General features: G+C 55.3%; 4 protein-coding genes across 4 annotated transcripts; 3 read left to right on the top strand and 1 right to left on the bottom strand.

Moving 5' to 3' along the window:
- Nucleotides 1-323: 323 nt before the first annotated feature.
- On the bottom strand, nucleotides 324-5,233 carry EsH8_XIV_000038 (uncharacterized protein; the record flags this gene model as incomplete). The annotated part of the gene is made up of 4 exons (XM_083273899.1): nucleotides 324-1,419; nucleotides 1,484-3,414; nucleotides 3,464-4,352; nucleotides 4,479-5,233. 4 exons carry the CDS (start codon nucleotides 5,231-5,233, stop codon nucleotides 324-326), a joined length of 4,671 nt encoding a protein of 1,556 aa, XP_083120564.1.
- Nucleotides 5,234-6,177: 944 nt separating this feature from the next.
- EsH8_XIV_000037 (zinc-binding alcohol dehydrogenase family protein) lies at nucleotides 6,178-7,139 on the top strand (the record flags this gene model as incomplete). The annotated part of the gene is made up of 2 exons (XM_083273898.1): nucleotides 6,178-6,335; nucleotides 6,410-7,139. 2 exons carry the CDS (start codon nucleotides 6,178-6,180, stop codon nucleotides 7,137-7,139), a joined length of 888 nt encoding a protein of 295 aa, XP_083120563.1.
- A 1,519-nt stretch (nucleotides 7,140-8,658) lies between these two features.
- EsH8_XIV_000036 (uncharacterized protein) lies at nucleotides 8,659-9,721 on the top strand (the record flags this gene model as incomplete). Its single annotated transcript, XM_083273897.1, has 4 exons — nucleotides 8,659-8,785; nucleotides 8,842-9,036; nucleotides 9,088-9,338; nucleotides 9,392-9,721. The coding sequence occupies 4 exons, from the start codon at nucleotides 8,659-8,661 to the stop codon at nucleotides 9,719-9,721; spliced, it is 903 nt and encodes a 300-aa protein (XP_083120562.1).
- Nucleotides 9,722-17,740: 8,019 nt separating this feature from the next.
- On the top strand, nucleotides 17,741-19,572 carry EsH8_XIV_000035 (uncharacterized protein; the record flags this gene model as incomplete). Its single annotated transcript, XM_083273896.1, has 5 exons — nucleotides 17,741-17,981; nucleotides 18,039-18,091; nucleotides 18,157-18,542; nucleotides 18,599-18,900; nucleotides 19,556-19,572. 5 exons carry the CDS (start codon nucleotides 17,741-17,743, stop codon nucleotides 19,570-19,572), a joined length of 999 nt encoding a protein of 332 aa, XP_083120561.1.
- Between the last annotated feature and the right edge of the window lie 4,098 nt (nucleotides 19,573-23,670).

The raw sequence follows: 23,670 nt of genomic DNA, 5'->3' as shown, positions 1-23,670 counted from the left end.
GCAGGATGGTCGAAAGGAGTGAGAGATGAGGCATGCGGGGAAATCAGCTATGAACTTCATGTTCAGCTCGACTGCTTTACTTGTGTACTTAGGCAGCCGAAATCTCATCATCCAGTGTTTAGGAATTCTAGCCCCACTCAAGTGCTGCATGGACACTCGTCCCGGTCACACAACGTACGAAACGCCCAATTGAGATTCAGAAAATGATTCTCTCGGCGGCAAATGTGATTTCAGACACGTGAAGGGTTTTCATAGGTGGAATCCGGTTACTAACACCTTGCCAGCAGCAGGATCAACGAAGTGCATATGCGAACTTTACCTCATCAAGCCCGATGCTGGTGACCCGGCCCTGGCGGACAATGTTCGTGGTCTTCTTGAGCTGCTCGAACTCGGCGACGGACACGCTGGCCCTTGGTTGCCTGGCCAGGCTGCAGGGGCGCGTTCGGGGGCGCGAGGCCCATGGTGATGTCGTGCTCGAGCTCGAGGACAGGGTCGCCAGCGCCGGACCCTACCCTGCTTGCACGCACGGCGAGCGCGAAGGCGTCCTGGACGTCTGTTTCGGACAGCGGGCTGAGGCGGATGCTGCGGAAGTGGTCGGCGAGCTGCTTCTCCTTTGCGAAGCGCGTGATGTAGCCCGTGTCGGCCACCCAGCCGATGTGCACGATGGATGCGGGAAGTCCGCGGGCGCGGCGGCGAGCGACAACGGCGTCCATGAAAAGGTTGGCGACGTGGTAGTTGGCCTGGGCGACGTTGCCGATGGTGGTGGCCACCGACGACGTGACGATGAAGAAGTCGAGCGGCTCGGCGCCGGGCCCAAAGACATCGTCGAGAATCTCGGTGCCAACGACCTTGGCCGCCAGCGTTTCGTTGAGCTGCCGGGCATCCATATTGAGGAACATGGAGTCGTGGAGCACCATGGAGAAGTTGCACACGCCCGCGATCGGCGGCATCGTCTCGCGGACGGTTGCCACCGCCGCCGCCACTTGGGCCTGCTGCGTGACATCGACGGCCAGCATACGCACCGACGCGCCGGTACGGTGGGCCTCGGCTTGCAGCTCAGCATCGAGCCTTGGGCGCCGGCTGGTGAGTACGATGTGCCTGGCGCCCTGGCGGATCATCCAGCGGGTGATGGACAGGCCTAGGCCGCCGGAGCCGCCCATGATGATGTACGTCCGGTCCGGACGGAGCAGCCCGCGAGGGTCAACGTTGGCCTCGGGCGGCTGCACGGTCAGAGGTAGGGCCTGTCGATGCCCCCAGTCACACACGTAGTGCTGGCGGGCCAGGCTGGCTGCATCTACCCCGTGCAGGCTGCCTGCCTGCGTAATCGTGATATCCCCGTCACCATTGTTCATGTCCACGTCCATGGCCTCGCCCGAGACATCGGCAGACAGACTTAAACAGAGCCTCGAGGGACTGGGCCTGTGCCTCGGACGCCAATTGCTGTGGTATGAATTCCCGCAGAAGCTGGCCATTGAATGTCCACTTGTGGCAGCTGGCCGGCAGGCAGGTTCTTATGTGCTCCAGCTCCGGCGCCCCTGAGCAATCCACAAACAGGTCGACACGGTGTGGCAAGCGCTGCTTCGCCATGCGTCGTGACAGGTTTGCGTGGATGCGAATCCAGCTGGCTGGGATCTTGTCGACGTCAGTCCTCAAGGTGACACAGCAGATCTCCACGCGAGCACCAATGTTGGCGGCCTGGAGCTCTGCCGTGATCTCTACCTCGAGCCTCTCGGCCAGGATCTGTTCCGGCTCGAAGAGTAAGAGTATGATAGCCGAGCCGGACTCGACTGCTGTTGCTGCATGTGCTGCCGCGCGCCCAATGAGGACACGGCGCAGCAAGGTGTCGGTCGTGGCCTTGATGGACACGGGCGTGCAGCGCGACGCATGAACCCGGACCAGCTGCTCGGGTCGCAGGGCCAACCTCGACACATTGTAATAGCTGAGGGCCATGGCCCAGTCACCGCCGGGCTCGACACGCCTACAGACAAGGTACACCGAGGGATCCCAGTCGTGGGAGGGAATGTGCAGGGCGTACTGCAGATCAATGTGCACCGTCTCGGCGGCTTCTCCATGTGGGAGACTCTGGTTGACAACAAGCCGCAGCTCCGTCTTCGCGGTCGCATTCACCACGGCCTGGACAGCGACGTTGGTTGCGTCAGTGGTCCGGACGATGGGCCGGGTGCGTGCGGCAAAGCGCTCGTTGAGCATCGTAGCCGGCATCACGCGCTGGATCCGGACCTCGCCGTCAGCTAGGACGTCGCACTCCGGCTCGACAGCCCACAGCGGCAGCGGGCACTGTCCGTCCCTGAGGTCGTCCATGTGCCGCAGCCGCAGCAGGGCCTCGGCACAGTGGCGAGCATCCGCGGCCGGGCAGGCGCCCGCCTCGAGCCCAAGCACCTGCACGCTCAAGTGCGGCATCTCCTTGGGGACTACGCGGGTAATGCCGCGGATGATACTGGCGCGCGGGAGAGATGACGCACTCGCGCCGGTAACCCACAGCAGGCCTGTGGCGGCCATGAACAGCTGCTGGAGAAGCTGCAGGCGTTCTGCGGGCATGGGCAGGGTTGCAAAAAGGGACTCGTCGACGTCGTGCGCGTGCAGCACGTTGGCCGCGATGACAACGTCGTACGAGTGGGGGACGAAGTCCTGGGGCTCTATGTCCTGCTCCACGTCGAGTTTACGGTACGCTATGTGCTCAATGCCGGAGAACTTGGCGCCGGCAGCGGGGAAGAAACCGGGCGAGACATCGGTAAAGGTGTACGAGTCGTACAGATTGTTGATGGCGTCCAGGACGCTCCAGGTCGTGCCGCCCGTGCCGGCGCCAATCTCGAGCATATTACAACGGGGAAACTTGAAGGCGGTCTGCTTGATCAACTGGCCGATGGCCCTGTTGGTGGCGACCGACGTGTTGTTCTGCATATAGAAGCGGTTCAGCAGGTCGTCCTGGTTCATGACCTGCAGCAGCAGATGCCCTTCGCCCTGCACGACCCGGGCCAGCGCGCCACCCACGGCGTGCATAAGCCGGAACTCGACCGTGTTGCCGTGCTCACGCTCCAGGGTTTCGAGATGCTCGGGCCCGTCCTCCAGCCATTCCCTGCGAATCAGCGGGTGCCGGCCCTGGCGCACCGTTTCGAGGTGGTGCTCAAAGGCCTCAGGCATGCGCTGATGGTGCCACTGTAGGCCGTCCCGCTTCCCCGGCGGCGGTACCTCACTCACAACGCGTCGGATGTACCAGAGAGTCAGCCGCTCCGTTGCCTCGTTGATCCGCAGCGTGCGGGCATCCTGCACGGGGTCGCGGGGAGGCAGTGCCAGTCCCATGGCGGAGGCATCCCGGCCGTGGGCCGTCCGGCAGAAGACATGCCGGTCCTGCGACGCGTCCAGGCCTCCGGCTGCCCGCGTGCGCAGCCCCTCGACCTTTGCAAAGGCCCTTTCCGACTCGCCGTCCTTTCACGTACAGGCTGACGTCTCCGTTGAGCGTTGCGCCCGTAGCCGCGGTGACCCAGGCGTCCATGATGCACGTGGTTGTGGTTGTGGCCGTAACGGGCACGTGGGGATCAATGAGCACGCGGTCAATGTGCGACGGCAGCATGGCCGTCTTGAGAAGCAGGCTCGCGGGATGTGTGTGCGCAACATATAGTGCCTGGAAGGCCACGTCCAGGATGACGGGGTGCAGCACGAACGAGGTCCGGCTGGGACCCAGTGACGAAGCGGCATCGGCGGGCGATACCGCCGTGGCAGCCGCATAGCCAAGGACGCGATCGCATTCCGTCATCGCCGAGAAGGCGTCCTGGTAGTCGAGGCCGATGCGGCCAAACATGTCGTGGATGGCCTCGCCATCGACATGGACGGCGGAGTCCGGAACCGGCTCGCGGGGCGGCAAAACTGGGCCCGGGCCGGCGGGGCCCAGGCAGTTGACCAGCATGCCGCTGCAGGTGTGCATCATGGCTCCGGTGGCCTCGTTCGGGCACACGTAGTACGCGAACCGGGCCCGCACGACCTGGACGCCCTGAGCCGCCTTGCTCCTGGCAAAATAAGCGGCTTCGTCCTCCGGCGACGGCGGCAGCACCTGCACGGTGAACAAGGTCTCGACGCCGTCTGCGTTGTCGGGCAAAACCACCGGCCGCAGGATGTCCATATCCTCCACCGCGAGCTGGGCCACTGGCCGGGCGCCGGCCACGTACTGCGCCGCCTGGGCCGCGATGGACACGTAGGCGGCCCCGGGCAGTAGCACCTCGCGCAGTACCTTGTGCCCGTGCATCCAGGGGATCTCGCGCAGGCCTAGCACGGTGCGCCACCGCAGCTCGTAGTCGTTGTCATCGGGCACCCGCCGGCCCAGTAGCTCGTGGGAGTGTCTTCGAGCGTGCGATACCGCGCCGATATACGCGACTCACGCCAGTACACCTTTTCGTGGTCCCAGGAATAGCCGGGCAGGTCCACGAGAGTCTTGGACCTGGGCGGCACGGGGGGGTGTCTGAGACTGGTTGGACATGGGCTCGACCTCGCTCCAGATGCCGCGGTAGCCTGCAAAGTCGACGTGTGCCGGCCCGAGCTGGGTCCAGACCGTGCCGATGGCTGCCTGCACGACGGCTACGTCGCTGGTCTTGCGCTTCAGAAGGCTGGCGTACAGCGGCGCCGCACCATAGGCCGCCTTGAGCGTCTGCTCGATCGGGCCCTTGAGCGCCGGGTGCGGTCCCAGCTCGATGGCGACGTCAAACGGGCCGCCGTGCCAGATAGCCGACTCGAGCGCCTGCGAGAACTTGACCATCTGCACCATGTTGGCCACCCAGTACGGACCCTTGAGGGCGGCCATGTCGCCCTCGCCTCCTTGCCTAACCAGGCGCGCATCGCCCCGTACGCTCAAGTTCCACACGCAGCGGCCTCGCGCTCCTGGCTTCGGCGGCGTTACGGTGACGTTGCAGGCCAGAAGGGCCTGCAGGTAGGCATCGGCGGACGCCACCATGTGATGCGAGTGGTACGCCGTGTCAACTAGGAGCTGGCGGGCAAAGACACCCTCCCGCTCCGGCTGCTGCCGGGCCTCAGCCACGGCGTCCAGGTCGCCCGACAACGTACAGCTCTGCGGCGCGTTGCTGGCGGCCACAACTAGGCGGCCCGCAAGGTCTGGTTGGCTGCACAACTCCGAGGCCGCCTGCAGCGAGAGCCCGACAGCCAGCATGCCGCCGCCGCTTGCGCGGCTCAGATGTGCGTAGAAGCCGCGGTAGTAGGCGATCTGCATGGCCGCCTCGCGCGTGATGATGCCGGCCGCGTACGTGGCCGGCAGGGTCGATGAACTCGACTGACTAGTGAGTGCATACGGACTACTCCGTACACGTGTTGATCTTATGATCACGATTCGTTAGCGCAGACAGATTTCAATACCCATCGAGCATACGAATACGTTTTTCAAGCCCTGTACTGTTACAGCCAGATGGGCCGCTAAGCGCACGTCACTGTTGAGTACACAAGGATATCCATGAAGTGCGTTCTACATCTTCCCCAAGACTCCAAACCCGTTGTTACCAGACCTGTCTCGGGGTAGTAATTAGAGTCCAATAGATTACACTATTCTACCCCGCCTTTCGTAAAATTATTCGATCTGCATCGGATTAAGCAAGGTTCTACAAAAGGCGCTTGCCCCCCGTTCAATGCTTATCTTTTTGAGCACGAACTGATTCAAGCCTTGCCAAGGCGGGTAACTCTAAGTAGATTCATTCTAAGACGATAAGCATTCCCTGACCGGACAAATAAATTATGTTTCAGCATTAGCTACGGATAGTCTCCACTCAGTCTGATAAAACCAACACAGCTAAATGTAGACTACATTCCCACATTGCCAACATCCGATGCACCCACGGCAGTTCGATACGGAAGCCGTTCAGTTAACACAAGTTACTTTGGATCTATCAGCAAAGTACTGCTCTAGTCTTCGTTGTGAAGAATAATGAATGTGGGTGGGTCATAAAACAGGTGACACATCAGCCATTTCAACACCATAAGTATCTCGCCTCACACACACACACACTACCTAAGGAGCTAGATGTTTATATACAAACAATCCTTCGAGCATCGCTTCTAAACAATCCAACATATAAGCTGTTTCTTTTATCGTACGTCCTCACTACCTGTTATAGACAATTAGTAGTCTCCATTCCGGCCAAAGCATATTGCTGCCCGCCCGTAATGGCCTCCTACGAGTCTCTTCCAACTATTCAGACAGCACTCAAGGTGGTCGGGTCCGAGCATCTCGTAGCATCTAAGGATGCTACGGTTCCCTCTCTAGACCGGTCCGAGTTGCTTGTGCGAGTGGAATGTGCCTCGATCAACCAAGTCGACAGCAAGTCGGCTGACTTGTCGCCCACGCCCGGCGCAACCAGCGGAACTGACTCTCTGGCATTGTGATCGCTCTAGGCAGCGACGTTGATGCAGACCAATGGAACATCGGCGACCGCGTCATGGGCGGAATCTTTGGCAAGAACCCCCTCCGGAAAGACAACGGCGCGTTTGCCGAGTATGCGGCCATTCCCGCCCGTCTGGCTTGGAAAATTCCAGCCGGCATGGAGTTTACCACCGTAGCCTCGCTGCCCGCTGCCCTGGCGACTGTTGGGCTGTCCTTGTTCCAGTACATGCACATCGCGATGCCAGATGCGGCAGGGCCACTTCAGCTTGATCTAGGGAATGGGGAAAACCCGACCTACGTGCTGGTTTACGGAGGCGGCACAGCAACCGGGGCCATGGCGCTACATGTTCTCAAGCTCTTGGGCTACACGCCCATCACGACGTGCTCGGCAGCCTCCGTAGCCCGGTCTCTCGAGTTGGGCGCCGCCGCCACCTTTGACTATCGCTCGCCCAACTGCGGCACCGACATACTGACCTACACCGCAGGCGCACTGCGCCTGACACTAGACTGCATATCTGACTCAGACTCGTTGGGTACGTGCTACAAGGCCTTGGGTCCCGCCGGTGGCCGCTATGTAGCCCTGGATCCCTTTCCCTCACGCGGACACACGCGCCGCAGTGTCGAACCAGACTGGGTCTGCTGTTATACGCAGTTCGGTCACGATGTGGCCTGGGCCCCTCCATTTGACCTGGAAGCGCGAATCGACGACCGCATCTGCGCCGAGGCTTGGTATGTACTGGCCTAGCGCCTGCTTGATGGTGGCTTTGTTGTGCCGCAGCCTTTGGGGGTGCGTCCTGGTGGTCTGGAAGCCATGCGCAAGGGCATTCATCAAGTACGGAGGGGTTTAATCAAGGGCAAGAAGCTAGTGTATCATTTTTCTATGCTTGCGGCCAAGGCCAACTAAGTACCTTCGCATTAATGTAGCTACAATGCCTGAGCCAAAGAACATACTGATAGCGGTGCCTAGGGCAGCATTACCATAATTACTACCCTAGTACACGGTCCGCAATGAATCCGAGTTATATTTATTAAAAACATTACCTAAAATTTATACTAGGGAACGGCGGACAAGCCGTGTGTTGAACAAGGCCTTCCGTTAGGAAAGACCTCCGGGTTATGCTGACCAGGACCGGTTAGTTGGTATTAAGTTCTATAGTTCTTCCATGATGATTAGGCTTAGCCTGGTCCCCATGTCTTATCGCATACAAATTGTTGGATTACCCAGCCAGAATACGGGCAGGCGGTCAGGCCACGGGAAGCCGCAGCAGTCGGGTCCGGAGATTCTACCTCCAGGCTGCCAACGGCGATATCTTCACAACTGCTGCTTCCGTTGCCTACCTTCACTTCCTTACACACACACGCACGAACCAGAATACAGTACCAGTTTTGCTCTTCTTTGCTTTTACCACCCGTACGGGTATCCTGTGATACCAACACAAATGCTTATGTCGTATACAAATGCTTGTGCCGCCCGCGTCCTTGCCCCTTGGTGGGGCGTTATGCTTCTTGACTTGTTGGGTCGTAACATTAGATTGTTTACAAGAACACGGCTCTATAAATTCTTCAATGCACTCTAAAATTTACAGAAATATATGATTCTGGGCGGTCCGTATCGACTAACCATTAGGACCATGTCGCATGCCCGAGGTTACTCGTACTACGCGGCAGAATAGTGTGAAATAGACGGCTTGTCTTATTAACTATGGATCGGGGGCGAAGGTCTATTTGTACTTCGCCTGGGACCATCGCCGTGGGGCGAATTGGTCGGCCCGGATAAGTGGGTCTCTACGGCAGGCTGCGCAAGGCTGCCCGGAAGGGTTGCGGCATCACGACATACCCCCCCAGACGGCGCAGAGTCGTCTGCAATACAGCAACGGCTGCGATCCTTCGTTTCCCACCCACAGCCTCGAGAATAATACAAATAAAAATAGACAAATGAAATAATAGGCGAAGAAGTCGCCTGCCAGCTTGTTTGCCATTCGATATCGCGTGAAAAGTGTGTTTGCGTGTTTGCCCATCAAGTTGTTGTTCCTTCCGTTCGGTGAGCTCGTTTATTTCGGCGCGATACCCGATTTGGAAGCGAGCTCGTTGCCCAGGAATAATATTCCCAGTTGCGCGGTTCGTCTCTTCTCTTCTCCTCTTCACACACAAACACACACACACACACACACGTACGTATATTTCCAGCATCACAACCCGCGCGCGCGCACGTTTGCGCGCGAATCTTCGCCTGTGATATCAATAAGCTAACGTCGTTCGTTTAGATGCCACCAAAAAGCAAAGAAGAACGGGCGGCCGCCACCGCCAAGGCGCGCGCGGCGCTTGCCGCCAAGCGCAAGGTGAGGGAGGGTGGCGGCCCTTCCTCGGAAACTGGGCTCCCGCCCGAAAACAGTACGTTCTTGTTGACTTCGCTTCGTCTTTCGCTTCCTTTCTGACTTCTCGCGTAGAAGAAGATGGCGCCGCCAACCCGGGTGGTGGTTCGGAGGGTGAGGGTTTACAGCCCAAGCCCCCAGGACCACCGCCTGGCAACAACGGGTCCGGTGGCACAGAGGGTGAGGGTTCAGGGCCCAAGCCTAATGAGTCGCCGGCTCCCAAACGGCAGCGCCGAGGCCGCAAGCCTCTTTTGGGCACCGCGGGCCCTGGTAAGTGTGCCTGTCATACGAAGTTCGTCTCGGTTTCTGACTTGTGAGTAGAGGGGCAGAATGATCCTGCCGATTTCCAGGATCCTCAGCAGCTGCCACCGCTCGGAGACGCCGTCTGCGTCCAGTGCATTCGTAGTGCACTGGCGGGACTGTCATACGGCGAGTGTGCGCCCAGCGGCACCTCACAAAAGTGCCAGCACTGCCGGGAAGTCAAGAAGCCGTGCGTACCGGCGACCGGCGAGGTGCTTCGTCTGGGGCTGAGGTTCCTGGCCGCTGACAGGACCCCGGGTACACCCCGGAAGGTACGTGTATTCGTCTGCTGCCTTGCGCTGATCCTGGCTAACTGTGTTTGCAGTCTTTCGCTCGCGTGAAAAGTGCTCTCCGCGAGGCCCTCGACGAAGCCAAGTACGGCGAGGGTGAGGGTCGGGGCGAGGTGGCGGTAGTACCGCCTGGTGGTCAGAACAAGGGCGAGTCTTTGGACAAGCCTGTTCAGCCTCCGGGTGGGAACGCGCCTGTTGATGGCGGTTCGGCGGCCGGATCGTCTTCTGAGGCGAAACCTTCGTCTGCAGAGGCGGCTGGTCTTCGGGCTGCGATTGACAGCCTCGTTGGATCACATCTACCCGCCGGTGTGGTCCCCGCGTACAACGTCCTGATGGATACGTACGCGGCCGCTCTCCGAAAGTGAGAGCCAATTCGTGTCGGGAACTGGGCTCCCAGGAGCCACTTATGCCTCCTGGCCATTGGGGGCCAATACTTCAAATAAAACCGGCCTGCGGGCCTCACTTGCTCCCGCTTCTTGCGCTTCGTTTCGTTGTATCTGTGACTGTACGTCTTGCAGGTTCAGAAGTGCTCTGAATCTCTCGAACTTCGCGCGGGAAAGTGACTTTGTAAGCCCATCGGCTGGCATTTCGTCTGTTGGCATGAATACCACAGAGAACGAGCCTTTCGCGTGCTCCTGGCGCAGCCACATATTCTGGATATCTACATGGCGTAACCTGGTTGAGATACGTTCTCTATCGCCTACCACGAGGCGAATCGTCTGGCGGTTGTCGCAGTGGATCTTCCATACGTCTCCAAGGTCGAGATCAATATCTCGAAGTAGTCGTTTCAACGCGATCGTCTCCTTTGCAGTATTCTCAAGGCTAAGGAGCTCCGCTTCGGTTGTTGACGTTGTGACTGTGTTCTGGCGCGCAGCCTTCCACTGGATTGGTCCTCCAAACAGCGAAATCACGTATCCTTGAGACGAACGTCGTGTCTCTTCATCATCCGCAAACGAAGCGTCGCCTGCAATCAGGAGAACTTGCGCTTCCTCGCCCCCCGAGATACCGAAGCACGGGGCGAGGTATCGAGTATGGTATAGATAACGGATCACCTGGTTCGCTGCGGAATGGTGCTGGGGAGACGGGTTCGTCAGGAAACGCGACAGTATAGCACACGCAAAAGCAACATCTGGGCGGATCATCACTGCAGTATACAGGATTGACCCGATCTTCTCCTGGTAGGTCTTCACCTCAGCGGGTGTCGCTTGTCCCTCATACTTCTCAAGCGAAGTTAGAGGTAGCGGGGTTGTTGGTGCGCGGTGGTCAACCACGTTGAACTTCTTCGCTACGCGTTCAATATACTGGTCGTGGGCGAGGTAGATCTTCCGGGCTTTGCGATTTCGTACGATTCGAATCCCAAGATACCATTGGACTGGTCCTTGGTCCTTGAGTTCGTAGTCGTGTTTGATCCCGTCAATTACTTCCTTACCCTCGTTCGCGTAGTCTCTGTGGTACAAGACGAGAATATCGTCTACATAGAAGAGGACTAAGACGTGCTTGTTTATTGTCTGGAATAGGCACGGGTCCTCGTCTGTAGGTCTGAGTTTCAGACGACGGAGTGTTGAGGAAAACTCCTTGTACCACAGTAATGGGGCGTCTCGTAGTCCGTACAAGGCGCGTCGCAGCTCAACGTACTTCCCGCGCTGTTTGAAGCCGTCTGGTAGATAGCAAACGACTGGGGGATCGTTTGGTCCTCTTTCAGCGTTGAGAAACGCATTCACAACGTCGAATTGTTGGACCTCCAGATCGAATTGCGCAGCGATCGCCATCGCCACCCTAAACGTTCTGGCGGCGAGTGTCGCTGCGTATGTCTGTTCGAGGGGGTGCTTTTCTTGGAGGTCGCCTCGTACACAGATCCTCGCCTTACAGCGCTCGAGGTATCCGTTCTGATCAATCTTGTACGTGAAAACCCATTTCAAAGGTATAGGCTTCGTTTTTGCCTCCTCCTGGTTAATAACTTTCCAGGCGGACATTTCCTCCAATTTACTGATTTCCACGCGTGCAGCGTCGTAAAACAGCTCTCGGAGGCCAGTTGGCATCTTCTCAACGTCCTTCCACATCTTCGGAAGTTTGATGAGATCATCAGAGTGGATCTTCGCCTTCTGTATTCCCTCTTGTCTGGTCTGCTTCGTCTGGTGTATTGATGCCCATACGAAGCAGTGGAGGGAAAAGTGTCCTTCGGTTGCCTCTTCGTACGCTTTGCCTTTATCTGGTAAATACGTGTTGAAGAAGGCATCCCAGTTACGTTCCGTATGCAGAAACGCAAAGTGATTCGCAAACCGTGGCGAACGCCGTGGTTTGTATTCGTGGCCTTGGTCTTCGCGGTTGTACACCCGCTCCGACCTATCCTGAGGGTCGCTCCGTTCCCCATTTTCCGAGTGTGGCCGCACCGGGTGAGTCTGGGAGTCTTCGCCTCGGACTTCTGAATATGAATCGTCCTCTACGTCCGGGATTCGTAGAGTGCTGTATCCGACGTGTACTACGTCGTCTGTATCGGCGTGTACAACGTCACTGGCCACTGGATTCGGGTCCAAGTGGTCGTCTTCCGGTGCAGGCGTTGCTTCGTTCGCTTCGGGAGTCGCGATGCGAGGCGTGCCCGCCCTACTATCCTCATCCTGGTTCGTGTCGGGTTGAGGCGTAGGTTCCGGGGAAAGCAGCCATCCCCCCTGCCAGTCAGGTTCCGTCGCTCCGCTCGGGGGCCGTTTCGCTGGCGCAGGGGTTCGTGGCGATGGTTGCTCGGTTTCAAGTATTAACGCGGCCTCGCTGTCATCCAGTATTCCGAGAAACTGGAATTCGAGGTTGGCACGGGAGACTGGCTCCTGTATCTCGTCTACAACGGCGCGAGCCTTAGCTCTTGCGATTGCAGATTTCGCGTCGTCCTTCGAGTAGAAAGTGCTCTCGTCGAACGTCACATTACGTGTGATAATTACTTGGTCAAGCGAGGGTATCCAGATCCTATACAGATTGTGGGCGTTCGGAACGTAGCCCACTAGGTATCCAATATGTCCTCGCGGTTCCACTTTGAAGTCGCGTCTATTTCTGTTTGCCTCGCGATCCTTCTTCAACGGGTAAGCCTTGCAGCCGTATGCGTAGATCCATCCCCATTGCGGGCGAAGTTCGCGTCCCAGGCTGGCTTGGTAAGCGGGTTGCCACCAGCGAAAGTATTGCCGGAACCACTGCTCTTCGACTTGAACGGGTGAGAGCCAGGCTCTTCGCTGCAGAGGGCTCATGTTGTAGAGGTAGGCAGCTGCCATTACTGCTTCGACCCAGAGAGAGGTTGGGAGGCTTGCCGAGTCTAGCATCTTGATTGCTCGCGTGATAATTTCTTGGCCAGCCCTTTCGCCTCCCCCGTTCGGTTCCTTCGTGTGTGGCGGAGTCGCTTCGATTTCAATTCCATTATCTGAGGTCCAGACCTGATATTCCGTGTAACCATTGATCGCAATTACAGCTCGTTCTACATCTTGCCGTATTTTGCAAACGAGTACGCCTCGCTGTCTGGCCACCCAGCGTTCAAAAGTCCGGATGGCCTCGAATACGTCGTTATGGGTTTTGCTTATGCGTGGGAATGTGAAGAGCCGGCCAGTGAATTCGTCTTTAATCACTAATAGCCAGCGGCTTCGGTCGTAACCTCTTGGGTAGTCGAAAAGGTCCCACGAGATCCTGTAATACGGTCTTGTTGCTCTTCGCTCCGACGTTCGCCTGGAAATCACCTGTCTGGCGTGGGTCGTCGCGCAATGCTGGCAATTAATACGAGCTGGGCCCTTGATCCTCACCCCCCGAGCGTTAAGCACGAGTTTCTCAAGTGCTGCTGGCGCGAGGTGTCCAGATCGTAGGTGCCAGAGCCAGGCATCATCGCTCCTCGTTTCAGGGGTCTCATACGAAGGTCGCTTCGTTTTCTGCGTTACCAGTACTAGGGTGCTCACGATTCCAGCATCACTCGCTGCGATCCGTTTGCAGGAAGAGTACGCAGAACCAGGTTTGTATTCGAAGAAGGTGATGTTCGCCTTCCTCGTAAGCTGCTTAACTACAGAACTGTCTTTGTATCCTCCGACGCGAAGGGTGCTGTCAAGGCCAGAGTACCAGATCCCTGTCTTCCGCAGAAGCGCTTCCGACACGATGTTCACATGGAAGTTCTCCACGTAACCCACATTTTGAAGTGTCAGGTCTTGTGGGCCGTTTGGCCCATTTAGCGCTCCCTTCAGAATCCGGGTTCCCGTCGCAAGGATGGGGTACGAGGCTGTGCCTGAGTCGACCCTCTCTTCGCCTGTTGTAGGGCGAATCGAATCGGGCTCCAAGAGATCGAGGTTGTTAACGAGGTGAGTGGCTCCGCAGTTGTCTAGAACCGTGCTTCGCGAGAGGAAGTGTGGTCCTGTGAGTGGAGTTACGAAGACCGACAGTTGATTCGGCTCGGGCGCAGCGTCCGGCGCGAGCTCCCTTAAGAGAGGCTCACTTATTGTAACCGCTACGACGTTCGCCGGGAGTGTTGCTTTTCCAGTTGAGTCGTCTTGAGGCTTCTTTCCTCTGTCTTTGTTTGACTTCCTCCAGGGTTGATTCGGAGGGATCCTTACGGCTTTCAGCCAGCCTTTCCGGGCGAGTTCGGCTCGTAGGTCTGAGTAGTCCCTGGAATTAATCGTTTGACGAATCTGTCCGCTCTCTTCGCTTGAGACCGTTATATTTGGGATGCGGGTCTTTCCTGTGAGGACGAGTTCGAGGCGAGCGCAGTTGATTGGATCTACTGGGTGAGAGTGACCGCAGGCGCATGACTCGCTCCCGGTCTTTCTTCCAGGGGCGAAGGGCTGTTCGGAGATTGCAGAGTCGGAGCGCCCCGCCAGAGTCGCATAGATTCCAGTCGACTTGCCCCGATTCTTTCCATAGAGAGTGTCCTCGTAAAGCAGGTCCTCAAGCATGTCCGCGTATTGGCCTACGTCTGGGACTCTGTCTCCGCTCCGCTCTCGTTTCAGAATGTCGGTGAGCTCGGAGGTAGCCCACGTTGGGGCGAACCTTCGTCCTACCGCTCGTAAGAACGTTTTCGAGGCGAGAGTGCCTTGGACTTCTGGGAGCTTCAGTTGCTTCGCTTTGAGATAGACGCCTCGGAAGTCTCTAAGCCAGGTGCTTGGGTTTATGCTCGTGTTGGCTCGGTCAATAGCGGCCTGGTATTCTTCGCGTACGGTAGTGAGGTTTGCAGAGTCGCTTGGGGCGTATCTTCGCTTCAAAATCCGGATTAGGGCGCGAAGCGTGCAGTCTCCTGAGGCGAGTAGCTCCATTTGCGCGGGTGTGAGGATATCCTCTGCAACAGTCTCTTTTACCCATTTATCGAGAGCTTCATACGAACGTTCCTTCTTTGATTTCTTCGCGTCGCGGCCTGCCTTTCCAGCGATGTAGTTCGTGTACTTCTCGAGGATCCCAGACGATTTCTTTGTCAGGGTCTCTGGGTTGTCTGGAGGTATAGGCGCGACTGATTCGCCTTCTGCCTCCGCTTGTGCCTCGATGATCGCATCGTAGGCGGCGCGGGCCGCGTCATAGTCTTGTCTCTGTTGCGAGTTCGTATAGGAAATCCACTCTCCAAGCGAGAGGATTTCCTCTACTTCGCTTGGGTCGGATCCAGAGCTGTAGTCGTCTGGGTTGACGTATTGCCAGACGTCCTTCGCCTTGGCTTCGACTTCAAAGGTCAGCCACCAGGCGGGAAAGTCGCGTCGGCAAGTCAGCTTCCGGTTGGTAGCGAGGCTTGTAGTTGCAGACGACATCGTCACAGAACTGAGCTGGGGAACGAAGAGATGAGGATGAGGGCTTAGGAATTCAGTGCCAGCGTCGTACTTTCGCTCGGGTAGCTAGCTAGTCAGGGTTGGTAGTAGCTGGGCTCATAACTGTCGCATGCCCGAGGTTACTCGTACTACGCGGCAGAATAGTGTGAAATAGACGGCTTGTCTTATTAACTATGGATCGGGGGCGAAGGTCTATTTGTACTTCGCCTGGGACCATCGCCGTGGGGCGAATTGGTCGGCCCGGATAAGTGGGTCTCTACGGCAGGCTGCGCAAGGCTGCCCGGAAGGGTTGCGGCATCACGACAGACCACGAAAATAGCTAGTGTGCTTTCACGGGTTTCGTATTGGGATTGACACATTCTTGCCTTTTACTGGACTAGACAGTTTATTCTGGCTGTTTAAGCAAGGGAAAAAATGAATTACTGCCTCATTAGCGACGGTCAGCATATCTGGTCCAGACTGGATCATTACAGAGCTTCTCTAAACAACTGTCATAGATACCAACCAGTATTTCCCGGCCACCATCAGGGTGCTGAGGATACATAATTTGCATGCCATTTAGAATACCACAGCTGGGCGAGCGAATAGCTGCAATCCTGCCGCCAAGCGCATAGCCCCAGTCAAGATCGTACATCTTGAACTTTTCCCATGAAGTCTGCGCGCAGTTTTGACCTGGTACATCTAGGAACGACGTGGGGATCAGTGTGCCAAGATCTCCCTGGTTGTTCACCAGCTGGACGACATCATTGATGAAAGATCCTGAGAAATCCTCGTCCATTGTAATGATGGCTTTGCGGATGAGAAGGGATAAGTCCGAGAGGTTATCGGTCTCGAGAACCTTCTTGATGGGAAGCTCGATTTGTATGAAGCCCAGAAAACTGCCCATAGCCTCGGGATGGATTTGCGGCTTGCTTCGTCCTCGACCGTTGATAGCAATGTTAAAAACCGAGTTCTCGCTGCCGTCCAGCTGGGCGACGTCAAACTGGGCGGCCATGATGCTTCTCCAAGTCAGCGCCGAGAGCGCGTCGTTTGTAGACACATAGGATCCATCATCAGTCCGGGGCTGGGAATCTCGCTTCAGCCTTTTCAGCGACTCCTCCGAGAGGTAGAAAATCTGTCCGATGTGGCCCTCTGTTGTCGCGATCTTTGCCAGCTGCGTCGCGGGATCCGTCAGGAGGCTGTACTCGGCATGGTCCTCAATACGTCCAGCCTTCCCTTTGGGCAGGACTTGCAGGGCTTCAAGTGCAATCTGGCGGTCCGTGTAGATGCGGTCGGGAAAGTGAACCGGATCCGTGATCTCAAGACCTTGAGCTCGGCGAGTCTCTTCAGCCCAGACACGGATCCAGTTGTAGAACGCTTGTCCGTCACCGACAAGGTGGAAAAGGTTCCAGTTGAGAATCAGCCCCCCCTGAATGAAGTTGGCTTGCACGGTTGTGATCGGCATCCGCTGTCCAGGAGCTGGCCAGATGGGGCAGCGGGTGAAAACTTCGGCTGGAAAGCTCGATACGGGAAAGTGCTTGGCCTTGAGGTCCGAAAACGAAGCTGTGAAGGTCTCTGAATCACGTAAATCGTTGATGATGACGGGCTCGATCTCATCGTCGGTGATCATTCGAAGCTTGAGTGCGTTGGCTTGTCTCGCGTCAGGGTCAGGAACAGCCTCACACGCGAGCGTCGGAAAACGCTCTTTGGTAGCCTGCAGGCTCCTACGAAAGATATCGGTGATGGCCTTGGGATCATAGTGTTGTGGGAGCTCGAATGGGAAGAGGTAGCGCACCCAACCCCTCGGGCTGATTTGCTCCAAGGGGGTAAGTTGCGGAATCCCTGAGTACGATCGGATATCTGGGGTAGAGCCCATTATTGCGAAAAAAAAACTTTTTTTTCCCTTGCTTGGTAGATTGTGTCTTCGAAGTGACAAAAGCAAAAACAAGGAAGTTGGCTAGTGAATTGTACAATGGGTACAGAGTATAACATACATACGAGACATCTTGAGCCATCGACATCGTTTATAGACCAACTGTTGAGAGACCCCCGGGCATTCCCAGGTCAATACCGCGGGACAGCCTAATGGAAAATGGCGTGACTTTGTTGTTACATTGTGTTGGTTGATTTGTGAAAATCCCTGCTCCTCGAGATTATCCCCTAATTCTTTCCAAGTTATGTGGATTCAGCTCCACATATACCCCTGAGGATCCCCATCCGTGCCAGTTGATCGTGCGCACAGCCTCTGGGGCTCTCGGTTGCCGCATTTTGTCGCTTCGTTTATCTTCAGTAGGAGATTGGTTCGATGACAAGTAAGATTGGAGACAAGCTCTTCTCGGCTGCATCAGAGATACAACAGGCAGATGTAGCCACAGGTGAAATTTGCCCCTGGCTGATGTACTACGTAGAGGTCCCACGGATAAAGGGTAGATGAATGTAGGGGTTTTGCATTAACCCGAACTTGTAATTCCTAGGACATGCAATCCATTATTTGATAACTCTTGTAGGATTCCAACAGCCAGCCGCGTCAGAATTCTTCTTGCATTTATATTCTTCATCGTTGTGGAAACATCGACTCCAAACAAGGTCAGACGTGCCGACACGACAGACAACTTACACCTTTAGGGCCACCGACTGTCGACAATGGCTATCGATCCCCTCATTGAGGCTGCATTTGGACCACCTCCCGGCGGCATTGACCTTACCGAAAACCAAGCAGTGAAGAACAATGTCATTGTCGTTGTACTTCTCGTCATTGCTGCTGTCTCCGTTGTCGGTCGTCTGGTTGCCCGTACAAAGTATGGCCCTGGGTTGAGCCTCGATGACTATGCGATGGTCATGGCCTGGGTACTTGTCGCGGCGACTACAGGAATGGTAATAGCTAGTGAGTCTTTATATGCAGCTGTTGTGCTCCGTTTTGTCTAGAACTAACAAACTACAGTTGGCCAGGCTGGTGCTGGCCGCCACGTCTGGGCCCTTGGCGCAGATGATCTCGTCCAGACCTCAAAGGCAAGTCCTGAGATATTCTGGAACCATATCCTCCTGCTGACAGTCGACAGCTTCTATACGTCTACAGTTTCGTCTTCTGTGCCGCTGTATTCGTTATCAAGACATCAATTCTCCTCTTCTACTGGCGCGTTTTCATGGGCAACCTGCTTTCTTTCCGCTTCTCCCTTTGGGTAGGTATATTTCTTGTCGTCTCATACCCCGTTTACTTTATGACTACTATGGGATTTTGCTGCAACCCACTCCCGCATTATTGGACACAATTCAAGGGCACCACGGGCACATGTATCAACGTCGGTCGGTTCTTCGTTATTCTCGCCATCATCAACCTTGTCACAGATGTGATACTGCTAGCTATTCCGGTGCCCGAGATTCTCAAGCTCCAAATGTCCAAGGACAAGAAGATTGCCGTGTGCGGTATTCTTGGCTTGGGAGGCTTGTAAGTACCTCTCGCTGAACTTCCCGGCTTTCGTCCCTTGCTTACTATCCTGCCAGCGTCTGTGTCGCTAGCGCCGTGCGCGTTCATTACCTTGACGCTTTCTCCACGGCCGTTGACATAACCTGGATGATGGGTCCGGTAGCCATTTGGTCATCAGTTGAGCCGTCTGTGGGCATTTTGTCCGCCTGCTTGCCTAGCTTCAAGCCGCTGCTCCGGGCTATGAGGGGCACGAACATGGATTCTAGCCGTTCGGGTGATAAGGGTTCGAATTACCCACTGAGCTCAAAGGGGGCTCGAAGTACAAGACCCAAGTTGAGGTTGGATGACGAGATTGCTCTGCGGAGTCAGGTGGTCGGAGGTGAGGGAAGTGGAAGCATACACAGTGGAAACGACAGCGAGTTTGGGCGCCACATTCACGTCAAGACTGAGTTTAATCATACAGTCAGAGACTAGCTACTAAGAGACCTAAAGGACACGTTGTGGTGTGGTGTGATACCGTTCCGTTCACGTCAATCTACCAGTATCCGATCTTGAAAAGCTCACTAGATAATAATTGACGTCCTTCAAAGAAAGTAAAACTTTCAGAGTACACCCAAGATGTGGCCTCGGAGATATTCAGTGGATATATGGTGCGTCACAAAATAGAACTCGACTTTAACTCGGGCGCGTCTCTTCGCGCGTTTTCCTGGACGGCTCAAACCGGCAGGCGTCTAACCCGATGACACCTGGGGAGGGTAGATATGGATTATTTCGAGGCGACACTTTAGAGACGGAGGAGTTGATTGGGCCTTGGTGACTGAGACCACTAACATTAAGAGTGGCAAACTGGTTTTATTTTTATTTTTTCCACAAAAAAAAAACACCCCCCGGAACAGTTCATCTCGGCAATGTTGGATGGCGAACAGCACTAAAACGAGCCAGGCCACAGGACAGTTGTGGCCAGACCTCATTCTCCTGCCGTTTCTTAGTTTCACTACCAACCTAGTATTATTAACTAACCTAACTGCAAACAGCTACCGTGGACTTTTAGCTTGTTCCCTGCCTATTGTTCGCTCAGCTATCAAATACGTTCAGCAAATGTGGCTAATTCTATCTAACAAGAGATACTACGTCTTGTACTCCGTAGCTCAACATATTTCGCCTTGTGGCGTCAAAACTTCTCGCCCTCTCACTCGTCAGTGGTAAGTCCTTGATAGCAACCGGGCGGGAAGTGGGGAACGCCGGGGGGCACGCGGAATCCTCATCCAATTCCGGAGCCATCCCTAGCACGAAAAACAAAAAGCCCCATGCCTCAGTTGAAGGGATCCACAACTCCAGTCCGCTTTTCCACCAGGGTAGGGCATGAAATATGCAGGCGTATATTCTCCAACCAACACGGTTAATATATTGTGGATGCAGCCTGGTTTGCGAAGGCTGTTGGATGCCGCGTTCCGTCTACAGCATTGCTTAAGCTAGGTAGCCTGTGTTTCGTTGCCCCTAGACAACAGACTTTCCTCCTGCCGAATACATTGTTCAGAGCAAGGGTCGTGTATTGAAGAGAATACGCATTGAATAAGAAAGAATTTTTAAAAAAAATACATTATATGATACATTTCTTAACAGACGACGGACGACAGCCGGTGCTGACAAAGGCTCCGTATATGGCCATGGTGTTAGGTTTATGTTGGAGTCGTGAAGTCAGGGATGTCTGCAGATTTTGGGCTTGGCCGCGGGTGGCGCCACAAACCAAAGCCAAGGCCGTAATTTCTCTCCTAATCCCGGTCTCAACTGCTACCAACACTGTACGGAATGCGCAATCCAATTTCATATGACGATTGGTTGTTTGCTGCACAGTAAGCACCCTGATAAGATGAATGACTAACAATGGTGTGGAAGTATATGTTGATGCGGGAGGGATTCGTTGGACCGGTCTTGTAGTTCCTTGACGAGCGTCCCCATGGTCTTTTCGCCGTCACCCATGAGCGCTCGCACTGGCCACCTTAACGACCTTTCATCGGTTTTCTCGTCAAAGCCGCGTGTGCACGTCGACATGCCTCTATGACCCCGATCTAAAAATCTGTACTTTTTTGGGTGGATAGTCAGACGTACTGTTGTGCTGCGGTCTGTCTGGATACTGGAGCTGATGGCATGTTAAAATGCTCTTAAATCTTAGAGACCGTCGGTATAGAGGTGGGTACCTATCCACCTGCCCGAACTGCCCGAATTGCCCGCCCGCCCGACCTGCCCGACCTATCTACCCGCCCGACCTGTCTACCCGCCTGCCCGACCTGCCCGGCCTGCCCGACTTGCCCGACTTGCCCGACTTGCATGGTCGCCTAACTTATCCGCCCGACCTGCCCGCCTGTCTGCCCGCCCGACTTGTATGGTCGCCCAACTTGCCCGCCCTACCTACCTCAAATGTTTACCCTAACGCACCTCAGATAGATGCGAAGGCGATAATTACTGATTTAGTGATTCCTAGCGATGGATATAAACGACGCGCTTGCTATTCTCTCTAATATCCTGGCGGCTTTAGTCGTCACCCCGTACGTCTAGCGCCTCATCCTGCGGCTCAATATCGCAGCAATCCTACGGGCCGTCTTCTTGGACGAGTGGGAGAGAAGCCTAGCTCTGTACATCTGCCTATTGTTGGCAGTTTGTAGATCCTTAATCATCATCCCCTCAGCCACAACACCTCTCGAACATGCTCCAAAGAGGCTGCAGCCTTAGAGACCACAGTTGTAACACCCTAGTCCGCCATGCTCTTAATCTAAGAAGATAGTGATACTAAGCCCGCTTACAAGTTAATCAAGATCAAACTCCTGCTTAGGGAGGATGCAACTATAGAAGATCCCAGCTTTAATTTCACTTGGGGTCTAGATGACTCCCTCGAGATAGGATCCCCAGTCGAGGCCCGGTATAAACACTATGCCGCCGAACAGGCACGTAGGAAGTAATGGCGTAGAACGGCAAAACGACGGCAGTCTCAGAGCAGCTACGGATGCGGGTCATCGAACTGAGCAAGGGGCCAAAGGTCGGATGGTAGATTTATATCCATCCGGAGGATGACAGAGGGTTGATTGTTTGAGACGATACAAATCAAATTGAACCTAGTAATAGTGAAGAGCTGAAGGAAGCTGCGTTGATTAAACGTCTTAATTAGTGTCTGCAATAACTTGCCCAACACGCCGAAACGAAGTGCCACCTACCTTGGCCTTTCCTGCCCTGTCCTATTCTCGTGTGGCCACTAATTAATTAGCCCTCAAAGTTGAACCGAAACCAAGTTGTCAAGTACGCCTACAAAACACTGTCCTTCTCGAGGCTATTCCTATCTCCCAGAGAAGAGAGCACACAACCTCTTGCTATATGCAAACATCAGCGCTTCGACCCACCAGCGTTGCCACGCTCAATCATGACATGACATGACGTTGAGTTTTCTCTCTCAGTGCGGCCAGAGCAGAAACATCAGCCATGGCTCCCCCTTTTCAACCAAGGCAGCGTGACAGTATGGCGGCGCTGAGGGTCTCCTTGCTGGCCGCTACCTAGACCCAACCGCAGTTTTCGTTGGGAATGGAAAGAAGTAGTAACTACCAATTGATCAGGTCCAGACTTTTCCTCGCAATCCATCACGTAATGGAGGGTATAAAATGACAATATGGCGATATAACATGCGTTTATGCCGTCTGAGGACGGTGTGAACGCTACAGGAGGCCGTGCTGGGCCGCGCTTGTAGTGGTCCACGCCCTCCTGTGAACATGACACATGCCTTGTTTGGTTGAATCATTCTGGAGAGAAACTCTACTACCCTGCAAGCCAGTTTCTCAAACATGACACCGATGAGGGCGGCAAGCGGTTAACTCCCCCTCCCCAGCCCCCCGACTACAACCTCCAAGCCTTGATACACCAAACCACCAGAAACCACCTTGTATGTTTCCTAGTCTCGATAGCCATTCTCTTTCATGCCTAGAATGTTGTTGGGCTTGGCAGCCGTGGCTGTTCGTTTTCCGAATCCGTCTCGACCCAATCCATAGGTGGCTGTCAAGAGTGTCTTGAGCCTCGAACGGCTACACAACTTCGTGGCGATCCAGACCCGGACTTCGGCAACAGCACGAACCATGTCTCTGTTTTCTGCAATTTTATTTCCTCTCCAGTAGCAAAACCCCGCTTGCCCGGCCCAATCTCCCGTAGAATGGAAGAGTGACAGGCGGTTCGTTTTCGGTATCGGGGTTGGATATCACGCAGAGCTATGTGGGCGCCGTCTCGGGCCTTTGTCACAATGTCATCGCAAATGGCGATCTGCTCCTTATCGGGCATTTCCAACCCGACAACAACCCGAAGGTACGTGTTAGGGTCGTGGTGGTCGAAGATGGAAACGACAGTCTCGGATGAGGCATCTTCTCGGATAAGGACATCGTTGGATAGGTAGCAAAATATTCAGCCTACTTCTTCTAGTTAGGCTAGCGGAAACTACACGATAGCACCGATCAGGTGTCCGTCAGCAACTAATATCTACTTACACCAGCGTTGAACTCTCATCCTTGGTTCCATTTTCCATCCGGATTTCTTGAGTGGTATATGATTTTCCAAGTAGTAAGCCGTAGTATGGCGCATGGCCGGCATGGTCGGTATCAGAGATGACGGAGTCGGGTGAAGCATGACGAGTTGAGGCAGAATACTACTGCTAGCTGCCCTGGGTTTAATACGCGGTCCCTTTGGTGGACACTTATTTCATTCCTCCAAACCCCAAAGACGCGAGGGCCTTACCTTACCTTTGCTAGCATCTCCCGTCGATCGCGTCCCCGTCCCGCCGACGAAACGAGGGGAAGAAGTAAACCATGCGTCTCCCCTCCCTCCCCTGCCTCGGCGACCCCTCATTGCGCGGTTTCCAGTTGCAGGCGCTCTGCGCATCGCGCGTCAGTCGTTCAGTCACCTAGTAGACTCGATTTTACGCCCTGGCCAACTAATCGATGCTTTCTTTTGGTACAGCGTCGTGCCAAAGCCAGTTGCCATATCACGTTCATTGTAGACTATACAACAAAAGCTTGTCTCCTCCTCAGTGGTTTAAAAAACAAAAAGCACAGAGTACTTGGTATCATCGCGTAATTCGTCACAACGTCAAGCCATTGCTTGCCAATCCACAAAGACCTCC

This window comes from Colletotrichum jinshuiense, chromosome 14 (genome assembly GCF_051148585.1).
Source record: "Colletotrichum jinshuiense chromosome 14, complete sequence".
NCBI lineage: Eukaryota > Fungi > Ascomycota > Sordariomycetes > Glomerellales > Glomerellaceae > Colletotrichum > Colletotrichum jinshuiense.
Note: the sequence above shows the minus strand (reverse complement) of the source record. Positions and strands in the feature narration are given on the sequence as shown.